Here is a 16,352-nt window from a genome sequence, read left to right as displayed (position 1 = left end):
TATAATTTTGTAGCCCGCCTCTGCACCCTTTCTAGTGCTATGATATCCTTCTTTAGAATAGGTGCCTAAAATTGCACAGCATATTCAAGGTGCGGCCTTACCATTGATTTGTACAGAGGCAACATTATATCTTTATCCCGCGACTTGATGCCCCTTTTTATACACGACTGGCACGACTTAAATACCTTACTGGCCTTAGCAACCGCAGACTGACATTGCACATTGTTGCCTAGTTTGTTGTCTATAATAATTCCCAAATCCTTCTCATTTGTCGCTGCCCCTAATTCACTACCGTCTAGGGTGTAGGTTGCTTGTGCATTCGCTACCCCGAAGTGCATAACTTTACATTTATCTACATTGAATTTCATCTGCCATTTGTGTGCCCAGTCCCCCAGTCTATCTAGATCCCTCTGCAGCACTGTAATATCCTGCTCGCCCTGTATAACTTTACCTAGTTTAGTGTCATCTGGAAACACAGAAACATGACTTTCAACGCCTACTGCCAGGTCGTTTATAAATATGTTGAATAAAATTGGTCCCAGAACAGAACCCTGAGGGACACCCCAGAGAGAAATTTACCATTTATAACAACTCTCTGTTCTCTATCAGTTTTCTCAGTTTGTAATCTACAAAAGCTATACATTTTTTGTGTAACTTAAGGTATTGACTATTAAAGGTACCGTAAAATGCCCCAGACAGACTCTCTAAAAAATAATTAATATTAAAGTACTTTATGGGTAAAAAAAGCACTTACCTTAAGGAGATGCTACAGCTCCCTGTCTCTTTAAAGGGACATTTCAGCTATTATATGAATTAAAGTGCATATGGTGACTGGATTGTCATTTTAAACAGCCAGTTCTGGGTGCAGTGATCTTAAGTTAGAGTTAAAAAAAAATACTTAACCCCATAAATTGTGCCAGGCGACAGACAGCTGTCTGGACCACATGTACCCCTGGGAAGGGGATACAGTGGCAGGCACCCAGGAACATGTCCCCAATGTAAGAAAGTAGGTGTAGTGCCGGCCAAACAAAAAAAGGAACACCGGCACTCCATGAAGATAGAAGTATAAAAAAAAGGTTTTTTTGGATGCTTGATCCCATATGTATAAAAACATAGTGTGTCCAAAATTATGCAAGAAAAGTAACAAAAAATTATACAATAAATATCATATCAGCCGCAGAAAAAGAGAGACCACTTGACGCGTTTCGCACCTCAAGTGCTTTATCAAACGCTAATCCCACAAAACAAAACCAATAATAGCCTAAATAGCCAAAAGGTAATATAGCCATGTTTATCAAACCCTTAATGAAAATAAATAAAGAACACCTGATAGTAATAGCAAAAAATTACTAAATCGCCCAATATGAAATAAATTCCCGATATGAAATAAATTCTAGAGTATATCCACTTTAAAGGTGCTGTTCCACCTAGGGGCCTACCTGTCATTTCATGCTCATGTATGTGAAACAGCAAAGCTTTACAGATCCTAATACACTGTAATGGCCACATTGGCCTGTGATGGGAAGTGAGTGTTATGGAGTGTGGTGATTTGTGTGGAAGGTGTGGTGGGAGTGAGGTCTGATTTGTTTGTTAGGTGTGATGAGGATATCTGTAATAGATGCAAGGTGTTTTCTGTGATGGAGTGAAGTGTGTGATAGGTGTGATGTGTGATGGGGTGAGGTCCCTTTCAAACTACAAGACCTTAAAGAAAACTCTCCTATTTAGATGTCAGAGATTGGCAGGCTAAGCAGTGAACACAGACATGATTAAGATGCTACTCTGAAATGTTTTCAACATGAAAATACAGCAAAAAAATACAGTTATTTTAAAAAGGGATTTATTTAAGATGCACACCATAGTAGTAAATAATATAAAATCCAGGAAAGTTGGGGGGGGGGAAAGTTTATGTAGAACCTATAAAATAAGTCTGTGTCTCAGCTGGAGGGTAACCAAGAAATATTGTTTAACAAAGCTGAAGGAACAACAACGAGAGAAAAACACAGTGAAGTGAGAGAATAACATATAGATTCATATGACCTCATTATTCAAACTTCAGCTTTTAAACTAAACTTGGGCAAATTGTTTAATTTGAGAATACAAACATTTGGTAAGTTTTCCAATCGGGTAAAGACTCCCCCAAGCTAACTTACAGGATCTCACAAAACTCACCTAAGAACTGGTGAATATGTATAGTATTATCGGCCATGTCTTTGTGCCTTGCACCCCACTTTTTATATTGCAACTTCTTGTTCTTCTGTCTTATTCCACTGCTCCATAAAGTTTTTGTTCTTCATCCACTTCTTCGTGGACAACAGGACAGGGACATGACCTACCGGTGAATTTATGTAAAATGGGAGCGCTTCCGGGTACATCCTCTCCCCTGATTGGGGGATCAGGAATTGGTTGTCCAAAGAGGAATGGACCAAAAATGAAATAAAAAATGTGTCAAAATAGTTTTTGGTCCATTTGCACAAGTCTAAGTTAGGAATGCACTAATAATAATAAATTAGTTCTAAAGTAAATTACATTACAGTTATATAATTTTATGTGGAATTTCTACTGTACTTGCATAGGTCACCCTGCTTCATCCTCTGTGGAGCCCCTTGGAACTTTGAGGGCCCTAGGCAGCTACTAACTTTACTTAAACAATGGTACCACCTCTGCACAGTTTATCCAATTACCACTAGTCACCATGATTTAGTTTTTATAATTATTATAATTACATCTCAAAGGTGTACATGTTTTATTCTTAGCAACAAAAATGTTTTATTCTTTCCAATGGATATTTCATATTGATGCTGTCTTTTGTTTCCTTCAAGAGGTTACAGTTTATTTATTGCAGTTAATAACAGGAATTCATGCAGTGAATTGCAATAAGTGATCAGGTGGAATGGTTTGAATGATAATCTTTTACTAATAATAAGATAATACCACCTTTTGAATCCATTATCATGTCACAGAAATAAGAGCTTTTCTACAGTGTCCAAAAATAATATTCTCCTGCTTTATGAGTATGTTATGTAAGATGGAGGCATCTTTGTATTTTTCTTTTTTTTATTAAAGAAATTTTGTATCGAAAAAAATTTACACATCAATTAGCAACAAAAATCCTATTAAATGGAGAGTAATATTTCATCTGCAGTATGTAATAAAATAAATGTTATTGTTTTGATAAAGACATTATATACATCTAATACTGGAATTGAGATTTTACAAGAAGATAAAAATAAATGTAGGTTAAAGGATAAGCAATATATTATAGATAATTTGATCTCTTGTAACTGTATGAATGAGAAAAAAGAACAGAAATAAATAATGTTTTCATTGTGATGAAACAAGACAAAGGATAATCTATCCCCAAATGCTAACCTTAGTTTATTACATTAGCTATAAAAGTGGTTTACAGTGTCACCATAAATACATCATTGTTTGATATCAAAGGCCAACTCACCAACTGGTAGAGAGCAAAATCTCATCTGATATAACTTGGGAAATAAAATGTGCAAAACAGGTTCTTCAAGAGTATTGTTAACTAACACCAGTGCATTTAACAATTCACACACATAAAAAATGAAATAGACAAATTGGTCCAAAAAAAACTTTAATTGATGCGGATACATCTTTTATTGTGGCAACATGGAAAAAGATACAAAGCCACACCTGAATAAAAGACCTATGGTGTCCCAAAAAATGTTTTTTTACCATCTTTTTCTATTGTTGTCCAATAAATGGTATGAACTTCACACAAAGTTCACACACTAAAGATAAATCACCAGTCAAAGTAAAGTACAACCTAAATGGGAAGCACCAGCCAAAATAGAAAATATCTTTATGATCTAATTACCCTGTGTAGAGTGATAGAGTGCAGTTAATAGAAAAAATATATGTAGTATGGATTGTTCTAAAGAAAGTCCAGGTTTATTACAAACAGTATAAAAGGATAATATGCTTCTGTGGGGAAATGGCTGCTTTATAAAATGAAATCAAAGCAAAACCCATAAATCGAGCTTGAAAAAAAAACAACCTACAAGATTAAGCATCAAGCGTTATTAATCCATTTTATACAATCTACTAAACAAGCAATTGTCTTGGTTATATAGTTTATCACTTACTGACACAGAGTTTACTTATAATTACCTATAGATGCTTAGGCGTGTCTAAGATTGGACACAAACTATGTCACTTTTTAATTTATTACCACCAGTTACATGAAGCCAGTGTAACCATGGATAAGAAATTAAAAAGTGACATGTTTGTGTTTGTGCTCATCGTAGACATATTCGTAATGGCATAAGTGTATTTGTTTTCCTGTGCTCTCCATCAAGTGAAGGGTTTTTTCAGTCACCAAAGGCATGGAAGGGCCTAGTGTTGAGAAATTTCTCGAGAATTGGACTTTGTTTTTATTAGCTGAAAGAGACCTTCTAATGTCCCATGGAGACTTACCAGCAAAGACTCCCTATTAAAGTACCTTGTGAGTACTTTAATATGTATTATTTAAAATGTTTAAAAAAGCAGGAGAAGCTGCCGCAGAAGTCTCCTTTTTGGTTTGATAATTCATCTTATTGATTGGCTGCTTCAAGCCTCGTTGAACCACACTAGAACTGATGTGGTCAGTATATCATCTCCTGCAAGTCAACTACCTAGTGGATGGGGAAAGAGACAAATTCACACTGAAGGATTCTATAGAATCCTCCCATGAATTTTAAATGGGAGCCACACAAAAGTGTATGGGAACTTAAAAGGCGTTCAAATTGTGTTAGATTTCTCCCTTAATTTAATGGATCCGTTTCATACTTTTTAACATAAACATTGGTAAGATATTCATACCATATTAGATATGGATTTCAAAAACGAGAAGTTTAAAAATGATGAGATTTAATGAAGTAGCAACGCCCATAAAGAAAGAAAACGTAAAAAAAAACAAAAAAAAACTGTACAAGACCTTAATGATTATAAGACAAATAAAACATTTAAGGGGCCAAACTAGCATGAAAAGCCAAACATGGCCAGAGCAAAGTCAGGTATTTATAGCTTGTTCTTTTGTAATAGACTAATACCGTAGTTTTGTAGATATTTGGAGTAAAAGTAAGGGGCTAGTATACTTCAGGGAAGATGAGGTAAATCATTATGCTGATTGGTAAAAGCATTTACTATAGGTAGCCATGAAGCCAGCTCTCACCAAGGTCACTTTGGTTAACCCACAGTGAAGGGGAAGCAGCTCCCACCATGTAAGAAACCATAAAGCATGTATGTGTATATTTATGTGTGCGTGCATGCATGGTTAGTGTACATTTGCCTATGGGTCCCGGAGAGTCTTAATCTTGTACTGCACATTAGAGATATGTTTATCACCTCTAGCTGAGCACCCTAGGTAGCCCCCGAGACCTCCTCTTGTTGATTTAAATATGCATTTTACATGAAAATAGGGCTTGGGTGGTTCTTTAAGTAACCAAAATGTTGGTCATTATAAGTTATTAACTCACAGAGGTATTTTTGGCTGCGTCTTCTAATCAGTTTGTTTTATAAAGACTGGTGCCCTGTGACATCCCATTCCAGTAATAACAAATACTTACTACAGTTCAGTATAAGCACATCACAAACACATTGCAATGAAAAAATAATTTAAGGGCAAATAAGAACCATATGGCTCATCTAGTCTAGTGTCTAGTCATTATTCCTAATGCTCAGTCCTTGGTCTTCTCCTAGATTCACGATAGCTTTGTGCCTATTCCATGCATGTTAAAACATAGCAGCAGTATCAGTATGTGGAATTTTTACATGAACTACATACATATAGAATTAGGAAAAAAGACACAGATGGAGCCTCTAATAACTTTTCTCATACCCTATACCCTATCCAGCCTTAAAATATATTTAGCTTTAAAATATATATTATATATATTACACAGAATTAAACTATAGATTGTGGTGATTCTCATCCTGTGCCACAGTACAAGGCAAGAAAGTATGATGCCGTGTGTTGAAACTGTAGTTGCACAAATACATTTTAACCCTTTGCTTATGCTATAATACCTGAATAGTGCTACATTCCAATAAAAATCAAATACTGCAGAGCCACTTTCCCCTACTGTTTAAATAGTTGAATAAACAGTAACCACACACACTATTATTTATTATTGTTTTGCTGTAAGGATACCAGCACTTGTGTGAATGTATATAAATGACATTTGCAATTCTGTATTCACCTAGAGGTTAGTGGCATGTGTGAAAACCTCCAGGGTTTAGTGCAATTTTCAAGTACCGGATATGTCAATCTTATTATTGAATTATATATTTTTTTTTATACCAGATATGCCCTGAAATTGCTTGTGTAATATTCTGTATACATGTAAAAGCAGTGGAATTAGTTTTATCTTATAAAAAACAAATCCAGGAAATTATACTATATCTGAGAGATGTGGCTACGATGCCAATACTCTTCTTGAAAATGAAGAACTATTACTAGTATCAAGTAATTTTTAGAATGTTCTCTGATTACTGGACTAATTGAAACATTAATATATAATTATAAATCCCAATTATTGTTGATCTCTATTTGTCAGATATGAAAAGAAATGTGCAAGAAAATATTTTAATGCAGTTGTTCTATCTACTCTGATGGATTTCATAATTTTGTAACTAAAAAAAAACATAATTCCTACCCAAGCCGTTGCCAGAAATAGTTGTTAATTATTTCCCCTTTAAGAATTTATATCATGGTCTTGGCAACATAATGCCTACATGAGATGACCATGACTGCCGTGCTTATACCTTTTTTATATATAGGGCTATATAACAATTATCAGAGGACAATTTTATGTATCATGTGCATTTATTAGTTTAAATGTAATAAAAAAGCTGAAAATATATAAATTATCTTGAAGATTCAACTGAGTGAAAAAATAAGAAACAACATAAGCCTTTAGTTACTTGTTGTTTTAACATTTCTAACCCATTTGGATTACTCCTTCCATTGCTCCAAATTTTCCATAGCAGTGAGCTTCTGCGTCCACTCACTATCTGTTACGCTAGAGACTGGGGTTAAACACAGTATAGTAATTCTCATGGAAAAAGAGAACTATGACATTGTCACGTTGTGAAATAATCATGAGAACAGACCAAGTTGACATTTACAATATTAAATATGAGTTCTCCGAATATGGGGAGAAATATGTGGCTTTTGTGCTTATGTTCTCTATCACCACCTAGTGTTCACTAGTAAAAGTGCAAGATATCTGCTGATATGTTATACTAGTGCATTTGTATCACTTTTATTAGGTATCTGCAACACAATAAAATCAAGACTGTGTCTGTGCATGCTTTTCGAGGACTGCACAATCTGACAAAGCTGTAAGTATTACATCAGAGCACTGAATAACTTGTTTATTGTAAAAAACATATATATATATTCAAGTTGGTACAAAGGATGCCATGGGGGTTATGTTTATTTACAAAACTTTACATTTAAAGACGATTCAACATAACAAATATATTTATTTAGATGGTGGACACATAGATAATATTTAGATACATAGACAGTCAGTGTTCAGCTAGCATACATCTGATTGGCCCTTAACTCCATTGATTTCAATGAATGCACTAGCGCACCAAAAAGAAAAAGAATAATTCCATTGTTTCTTAAATTGTGTGCAGGTATTTAAGTCACAACACAATAACCACACTTAAACCAGGAGTGTTTGAGGACCTTCGTCGTCTGGAATGGTTGTAAGTATAGCTTTGTTACTGGTTCATCATGTAATTAATATTTACCAGATTTATGTATGCAATTTTCTATTAAATTTTTATAGCATGTCAATCATAGAAGACTTTTTGGTGTTAAAGACAGTCTTTTTCTAAAACATCATTTTTTAGCTAGGGTTGGGAGGCTTAATTGCATGGTAGGTCAGAATCAAGGGTTATTAATCTCATGCCATAACAGTCCATGTTTAGTAAGCTATATATTAAGTCATTCTGCTCTGAAAAATAACATTTATAAAATGTATTTTATCACAATTTATACTGTTATTCTTTAGTAGGGTGAAGTTATTTCACATTTACATTCAAACCAACTTTACAAAAAAATCAGAAGCATTTCACCTAAAAGTATTTCAATTACACAGATCTCCATGAATGTTAATATTCTGCTTTAAAGTGGACCCATCATCAAAAATAAACATTAATCGGCAAAGCATGGGAAATCCTAATATGTTATTTAGAAAATTGTTTCTTTCCTATACTACTTGCAGTTGTTGTATTCCGGTATTCCGTGCACCTGACGTCCTGTTAAAATGTTCATTTAATAGCTTTTTCACCATCTATTAAATTGGTGCAGAAAGCAGGAAATAGGTTTCTCCAACAAATGCCTGAAATATTCATCACATAATATATTTAAAAGGCTGAAATCTATTCTCTCCCTCTCTCTCTCTCTCTGTCTTAAAGTATAGTTAACATGAAATATTAACAACATATATCTGCTCTGTTGATTGATGTAAAGTTTACTTTACACTGCTCAAATTTAATTTGTAATGTTATATATCATGTGGATGGTTTTGTTGTGGTCAAATTGGGAAAGTTGGCAACTATAATTACAAATTATTAAATTCACTCTAATTGTGTGGCTGAAAACTTTCCATTTTCACTGAAGCCCCATAGTGTTCTACTTTTAGGTAACTAAATGAGCAGATGTCAAATTAAAATGGTGAACTGATACCTTAGCAGCTTGAAGCATAAGCAAAACTACCCATAGTACTTTTCATTTTTTAATTGGTGTGATTGGAAGTATTTTTACAGTACAATGTAAGGTTTCAGAAAATAAATATATGACTGTATTTATTAAAGAGAAAAACACATTCAATTTCCATTTCATTTTAATGACATTAGCATCTTATGATCATGCCCCACTATCATATTCAGAGGCACCATAATATAAGATTGAAAGATTTCGTTTTACCCTAGGTTTTGTTTTGTGCTGTACTCTAGGCTGAGGAAACTGTACTGAATCACACAATTTTGTTAAGAAATCTCTTGCTGTTCCCTTGGTAGGAAGCTTCTTAATAGAGAATGCCCAAAGGGTCCAATTAAAAGAGGCTTTATTAGAGCCCTAAAATCAGAGAGATCTAGGATGCTTGATAACTTCAAGTCTATGAATAGGACATTTTGTGATACTTGATGTCCATTTATTATTACTGAATAAAACTCCCAATTTAAGGAAGTCTTGAATATTATTTAAAAACAAAATATTTCAAATATTTTGATCCTTTAATGTAATGATTCTCATTTATTTATCTTTGTGACAGATAGAATTAAATGAGTAGCAATGAAGGTTCAGGCTATGGATGCTAGAAATTCTCCTGGTTTTATTTCTTCAAAAATATATCTATATGCTATCACACGTGTGGTTGAAATCCTTGTTTAATTTGGAGGCATATAATTATAGGGTGTAAGTTCTCAATTAGTGATTGGCTGGCAGTACGATGGATTGCAATATTGTTGCAACCCGATTTATTTTTTAACATATTTAAAATGCAATATGCATTATGCTGGAAAAATTGACAGGAGTGTGAAGACATTTAAAACCGAAAATGCACAATATTGCGAAGTGTACTCCCCTAGCGAGATATTTCAGGCAGTGCAATAATGGCACTATCAGTTTGTGTGGGATACAATGTATTAAAAGAACAGTGTTAACATTGGTCAGCACGCTTCTGTTTTTTAGCTATCTAGAATTAAAATGGATTTTTAATTTAAAACCAATAGACATTTGGCTCTTATCTCTGAGTTTGATTTGGTATGCCATGTTTAAGTTCTGTATAATATGTGTCTTTGTCACTTTCCTTTTTTTTCTCTAGTTAGGTTATTGATTTATAATGAATGGGTATCTGATTTATGTGTAATTTATTTGGGCATTATTTATAATTGAATGGGTTAGCACTCCATTGAATTATTTATTCCTAGTCTCTTTTTCAATTTTATATAGATTTATCGTGTAAAATGGGAAACCGGATACTCTCTGTATTATAACTCGACTGATTGCAAAACACAATTTCTCAAGGTTTCAAGGAACAACTCAGATGCAAAATGCAGTGAGGTCTAAATGCAGGCAATGCAGCTCACATTTACACAAAGAGGTTATTCTGAGAAGATCTTAGAGAATAAATTTCAGGGCTCGTGAGTCATAATGCCCAAATTGTAAAACAATGACAGGTCTCTGGCAGCCAGTGAATGTCTGCGTGCAACCTCCGCTTCTCCCCGGCACTTCCACGGGGGGTTTCTATGATGGCGCACCGGAAGGTCATGTCATGCCGGCGCTCGATCATAGAAGCCCTAGAGGAAGTGCCAGCAGTGGAGGTTCCCAGAGAGGAGGATCCAGGTCCCCTGCAGCGCTGCAGGGAATCTGGATCTGAGACTAATAGTCAGACTTGTATTTGAGGTCCGATTATAAGACAACCTCTAATATAAACAACCTTGTCTTATGTTCGAGCAAATACTGCAGTTTATTCGGTATTTGGTTTGAACAACAAAAATCTGTGTTCGTTTTCATGTTTTCCCAAATACAAATGCCAAGTCTACTGGAAATGGCTGATTTTTAATGGAATATCTTGATAGGGGCACAGAAGTCCTTTATCAGCAACCATCACTCCTGTGTTCCAAAGGCACTTTGTGTTAGCAAACACTTTTGCAATTACCGTATTTGCTCGATTATAAGACGAGGTTTTTTCAGAGCAAATCGGGGTCGTCTTATAATCAGACCTCAAAGTCTGACTATGAGACGACTAAGATCCAGATCCCCCGCAGCTGCAGGGGACCTGGATCCTCCTGTCTCCCCCCCCCCCCGCCCCACTTACCGGTACTTCAGAGTCCCCGGTGTGCAGCTGTCATGTAGCTGGGGCAGCGTGTAGACTCACGCTGCAGCCAGAAGGAGGCGTGGCTAGCAGCGGGGGTTGTCTGCGTGCATCGCGCAGACATTCCCAGGCTGTCAAAGATCAGAGTTCCCCGCACCGGTGCGGCACCGGCACCGGAACGGGGAACTCTGATCGGAACGCTAGTCTGTTTATATACCGTATTGGCCCGATTATAAGCCGCACACTTATAGTTTGGTGCTATTTTAAAGAAAAAAAATATTTTTAATGAAAAAATACACATTAGTGGAATGGTAAAACAGTATTTTATCTAATGAACAGGAATACATGTATTTTAACATTTTTGGTATCTATTATGCAGTTGTTCCAGCTTTTGATAGCATATGTTAATTACAAACAGAAATAGAATATATATAATAGAAGTAACCCTACACACTACTTCACCTGAGGGCATCATGTAATCAAAATTAATTAATTAAGGAATGAGAGCACACCAAGGGTTTTTTTGACAAGTTACATATTTAGATCAACATAATAGTGGTACAAACAAAACTTGTTTCAGTCCCTATCAAGAGAGATACACTACATGACCAAATAGGCCAAAAAAACAATTCAGTTTGTTTTTGGCCCATTCGTTTTCAGGCAACGAATCTGGTTACCTGTTCGTTTGGTTTGGCTGAAAATTCAGAAGCATTTTTAATTTGGGAACGAAATGAATTCCCCGTTCCCACATTGACTTTATCAAACTCTCTCTCATGCTTTCTAAATGTTTACCTACCTTCTATGGTGACCACTTCCGCTCCTGCATCTTCTTCTATCTTCATTTCATTCTTCAATCTTCTATCTACGAATTGCTGAATTTGCCAGAATTCGGTGAATTTGCAATTTGTACGAATCAGGATGCACAAGTCTCAATACATATAAAAACAAAAAGGGGGTTTGCAGACACCATTCCCTACTCATCATGTTTGTGCTGTTTGTTTTCTATCTTGACCTACCTGTTGCTGACCCCAGCTTGCTCCCCTAACCTGCCTCTACTTGTGATTTCCTGGCTACTGACTCGGCTTAATCGCTGGACTACGCTTTTTTGGCTCTTCTCCCTACCCTCTGCTCTTCGGCTCCACTAGTCGAACCATTACAATCACTTACTACAGTGTTCCAAACTGCCACTGGATGCAACATCAGGACAAGCACTATGGATCAGGAGCTTCATAAAATGGGTTTCCATGACCAAGCAGCTGCACACAAGCCGATGATCACTATGCGCAATGCCAAGCATCAGTGGAAGTGGTGTAAAGCATACCGTCACTGGACTCTGGAGCAATGGAAAGCTGTTCTCTGAAGTGATGAATCACGTCTCGCTATCTGGAAGTCTGATGGTGTTTGATCTGAGTTTGGCACATGCCAAGCAATTTCTGCCTACCAGAGTACTCGGTGCCCATTGTAACATTCAGTGGAGAGATATTGGTCCAGCATGATAGCGCCCTTGTGCACAAAGCAAGGTCCATAAAGATATGGTTTAATGAGTTTGGTGAAAAGTGTGGCCAGCACAGACCCCTGCCCTTAACCCAATTGAACACCTTTGAGGTGATAGGAGACACTGGTTGCAAGCCAGTCCTTCTCCAATAGCTTTAGTGCCTGAGCTTACAGATGTTTTTTTCCCTGTATGGGCACAAATATTCACAGACTCAATGCAAAATCTTGTGGAGGCAGTTATAGCCACAAAATGGGGGACTCCTTATTTATGCCCATGGTTTTGGAATGGGACGTCCAATAAGATCGTGGAGGTCCAGCAGGATTTGAAGCTGTGGTGTTTATACAATGTAAAGTTAATAAAAAATACTCTAAAATGAAAATTAATTTTGGCTTTACGCACACATTTATAAAAACTGTGAAAAAAAATAATTGCCCTCAGTCCACCTTGAGTTGATGCATTGCAAAGATTAGCACAGTTCCAGTTCCAGGTGTTGTACAGTGCTGCAAACAGATGGAATTGATGACCTCTGTATGATATTTCTTAGTGAGATAGCCATGTGCTCAAATATCTTAAGGCTACCATGCTTACCGATAAAAATATCCAGTTGCAGCGACAGCACTAACAGTAGGTAGCACACACTAATTGAAAGTGACACTTTAACACATTTGAATCCATTGAGTTTTCATGTTGTCCATTCTGCATGACAGCCTCTTCGGTGTCAGAAAAGTATTTTATTTTTATTTTTCTTCTTTTTTGAAGAATGCATATTAAAGTACCCACAGAGTACTTCGATAGGCATTCTTCTTTACATAGGGTTTCTGGGCCATTAGCCTGTCCCTTAATTCAGTGGTACTATTTGATTTTTTGAAAGTGGTAGTTTTAGAAGCAGGATTGATTACGGGCACAGCAAAGGGCCTAGAACCATGTGATTATATTAGATAGAGTGGAGAGCCTGCATGCCACCTTTCAGTCCTAGCATTGCACTGATGCAAAAATAAAACCAAGTAGATGTATTCTAGACATCAGTGATGGCAAAAACTGAGTTTGATCAATTCTCTGTAAAGTATAGTTTGTGATTTATGACCGATTCCAGACTTTTTAGAGTAGCATGTGAGATCTATGACAAATGGTAAGTAAGCTTTGTAGAGTGTGTGGGATCTACAATATAATACAAGTCTACACTTGTTCATGTTCATGGCATATAGGCATGAAGCAGTATAGCACTAGGTATGGGTTAATGAATATGCAAAATATTAGACTACCTGGGTACTGGGACATTTAATTAAATATCCAGCAATCTAATCAGGAGGGTGTATTGGTGATAGCAATCAGCAAGGATGCCAGAGGGCATAACACTCATAATGAGAGCAAAACTGTGAATCGTAAGCATATTAATGTTACTTAGTGCCTATGTTGCCCCAGGTTCCAACCTGTTCTTTAACCATCCCTAGTGTTTTAGATTATACATAAAGGAGATATCAAGAAGTAAAGCCAACTGTTTGACAGAGACCAGTGCTTCAAAGACGTTCGTAGGATGCAGGTCATCTTAATTGTTTTTATGCTTTATAAGGGCTTTAATTCATCATCTTAAAAACAACACTCATCCTAGGTAATCTGGAATTGAACTTAAAGTAAGGTAAATAGAACAGGAAGGCTGGAAACTGGACCTAATTTTTTAGAATAAAAGGACTGCGACATCCATTGTTCGTTAGTGGAGATCATTATTTTACTTAATTTCCTGTTTGAAATACATTTGAAATTAAAACAAAACGTACATTAGAAAGGAGGCAACCTAACTTCCAACAAAAAAATACAGACTGTGAAAGGATTATGAAGAAAATAACGTGATGACAAACTAAATAAAAATCAGATGAATGATTAATTCCCTTACGTCCTAACTGGCAGCACAAGAGGGGTATTACTGCCCCTGTGAACAATTAGGACAGGTGGAAAATTAATGATTTACACAATTAAATAAGCAATTAACCCCCTTTACCCCACCTATAAAGGGAACTCCACCCCTAACCACAGTGTGCTTTTTTCTGTCCTTTGGACATATTGGGACAGGTGGTGGTCTCTGTGTGAGACCTTGTGTTAGCTTGCTAACCTTTATTTTACTTTTTTTCAGGTTCCCTCCTGTTGGATTGTGTATCCTATTTTTATCTGCTGCCCTGCTGTGCTGCAGGACGGCCTCATTTCACCCAGCATTATCTGTGTGTTTTTGCTGGATCCATACCTGACTGGTTTGGATGTCTCCTCCCAGCTGCTTATCTTCATGTCTGCTGATCTAGACTGTGATGTTCTGGAGTTCTCTATGCCTCCCTGTACTCGTTTTAGCTGCTGAGGGGGAGGAATCCATTTATTTTCCCTCAGCAGCAGTAATAATCCCATAAAAATTAACTTGGATTCCTGATTTTCTTTTGTGGCCTCTGATGTCACTTCTGGGGGGCATGGCTTCCCGTTTTGACTCTCTGCCAGTGTATATTAACCTGTTAGTGTCCTTTAGGCTGTCTCTTTGTACAGCTATTAGTTACCTTCCCAGAGTCTTCTGTCTATCTTTGGCTTTGTGTGTTATCCTTCCCTTGCATTTTCAATCTCAGGGTAGGTATAACTAAGAAGATTTTTATGTTTAATAAAACTCTTTATATTATTTTGGTCATCTCTTTTGCAGATGTCATCCCATACTCCAGAGGATCCTGCTCCCGAGGGGCGCAAGTCCACTGCCAAGCGCTGGCATTTTACCTGCCGCGGGTGTGATACACCTCTAGAGGATGCTTACCCTTATAGTCGCTGCTCAAGTTGCAGAGATCCCCCTGAAGCAGAACCCAATATACGTGATATGATGATTGGGTTAAAGATATTGTTGGATCCTCTATCAAGAGATTTGAGGATACACTCCAGATAAAGAGACCTAGGGCCCAGTCCCCTCCTAGGTTGGCCCCTATGTCTGAAGACGCTTATCTCACTGTAGATGAGCTTGACTCTTCTGAAGAAGAAGAACCTGCTTCACCGTTCTGGTTTCCCATTGAGAAAACCCAACGGTTACTAAAGTCCATCCGGTCGGGGGACCAGGATGATGATCCTAAGGAAGCTCCAGAAACCACCTCTAGAGGGAAAAGGGCCTTCAAAGTGGATGAGTCTCTCATTAAGTTAATGGAGACTGAATGGAAATTCCCGGAAAAAGGTCCGGTTATCACCTAGCGGTTCAAATCTATGTTTCCGCTTAATGTAAACCAGCAGCGCCCATGGGGTCCTCCCCCTAAAGTTGATATGGCCATCGCCAAGATGTCCAAGAGGATCTTCTTCACACAATGCCATGGATAGGCGCGCAGAGTGTTCCTTGCGCCACAATTATGGGGCTGCTTCTGCCTCAGCTTCTGTGGCTATAGCCTCTAGTGAGGTTACTCATTTTCTGCGCACCAGAATGTCTCAAATCCAGTCGGATATTGATGCAGGTGTTCCAGGAGACGATATCTTGAAGCAGTTTAAAATGGCTCAACTGGCTGTGGAATTCCTTTCAGATGCTGCGCCTCAACATCTGAAGCTAGCCTCCAAATCTTTGGTGCTATTTGCTGCTGCAAGGAGACCCCCTATGGTTAAAACCCCGGAAAGCGGACAACGCCTCCAAATTTTCGCTTTGTGGGTTGCCTTACGAACCTGGCAAGCTGTTTGGCAGTGAGCTGGACAGGATCATGGAGGGCCTTTCTGACAAGAAAGGCAAATCCCTCCCCCAGCAGGCTTCTAGAGGGAGGGGCAGACAGTCCAGAGGATCCAGGTCCCAGGGACCTTCTAGATCCCAATGGCGTCAGGGGACTCAGAAGAGAGGAGCAGGTCGCTCCCGCGGGTCCTATGAGAAGAGAAAGGACGTCTGGCGCTAGAGAGTCCGGAGGTAACCCCTCCTCCAGTGCTAGACCCCCTGGTGGGAAGTCGTCTATCTTTTTTTCTGGAGGCTTGCGGGAGGTCCATACCAGACCTCTGGGTGTTAGATGTAGTCCGGTCAGGCTACAAAATAAGTT

At 37.6% G+C, this 16,352-nt stretch overlaps 1 protein-coding gene across 2 annotated transcripts in view; it reads left to right on the top strand.

Moving 5' to 3' along the window:
• The window catches only part of LOC149279413 (relaxin receptor 1-like), a 100,431-nt gene that overhangs the window by 67,124 nt on the left and 16,955 nt on the right, over positions 1-16,352 (top strand). For both annotated transcript variants that reach the window (XM_089501236.1, XM_089501237.1), the window contains 2 exons: positions 7,279-7,350; positions 7,654-7,725. In XM_089501236.1, the coding sequence (XP_089357362.1) occupies positions 7,279-7,350; positions 7,654-7,725 (144 nt within the window). The remainder of the gene's footprint in view (positions 1-7,278; positions 7,351-7,653; positions 7,726-16,352) is intronic.

Source organism: Sceloporus occidentalis, unplaced genomic scaffold, assembly GCF_023333645.1.
Source record: "Sceloporus occidentalis isolate IW3139 unplaced genomic scaffold, rSceOcc1.0.p SCAF_167, whole genome shotgun sequence".
NCBI lineage: Eukaryota > Metazoa > Chordata > Lepidosauria > Squamata > Phrynosomatidae > Sceloporus > Sceloporus occidentalis.
The sequence above is the reverse complement of the archived record's forward strand: the minus strand, read 5'-3'. Positions and strand labels throughout refer to the sequence as shown.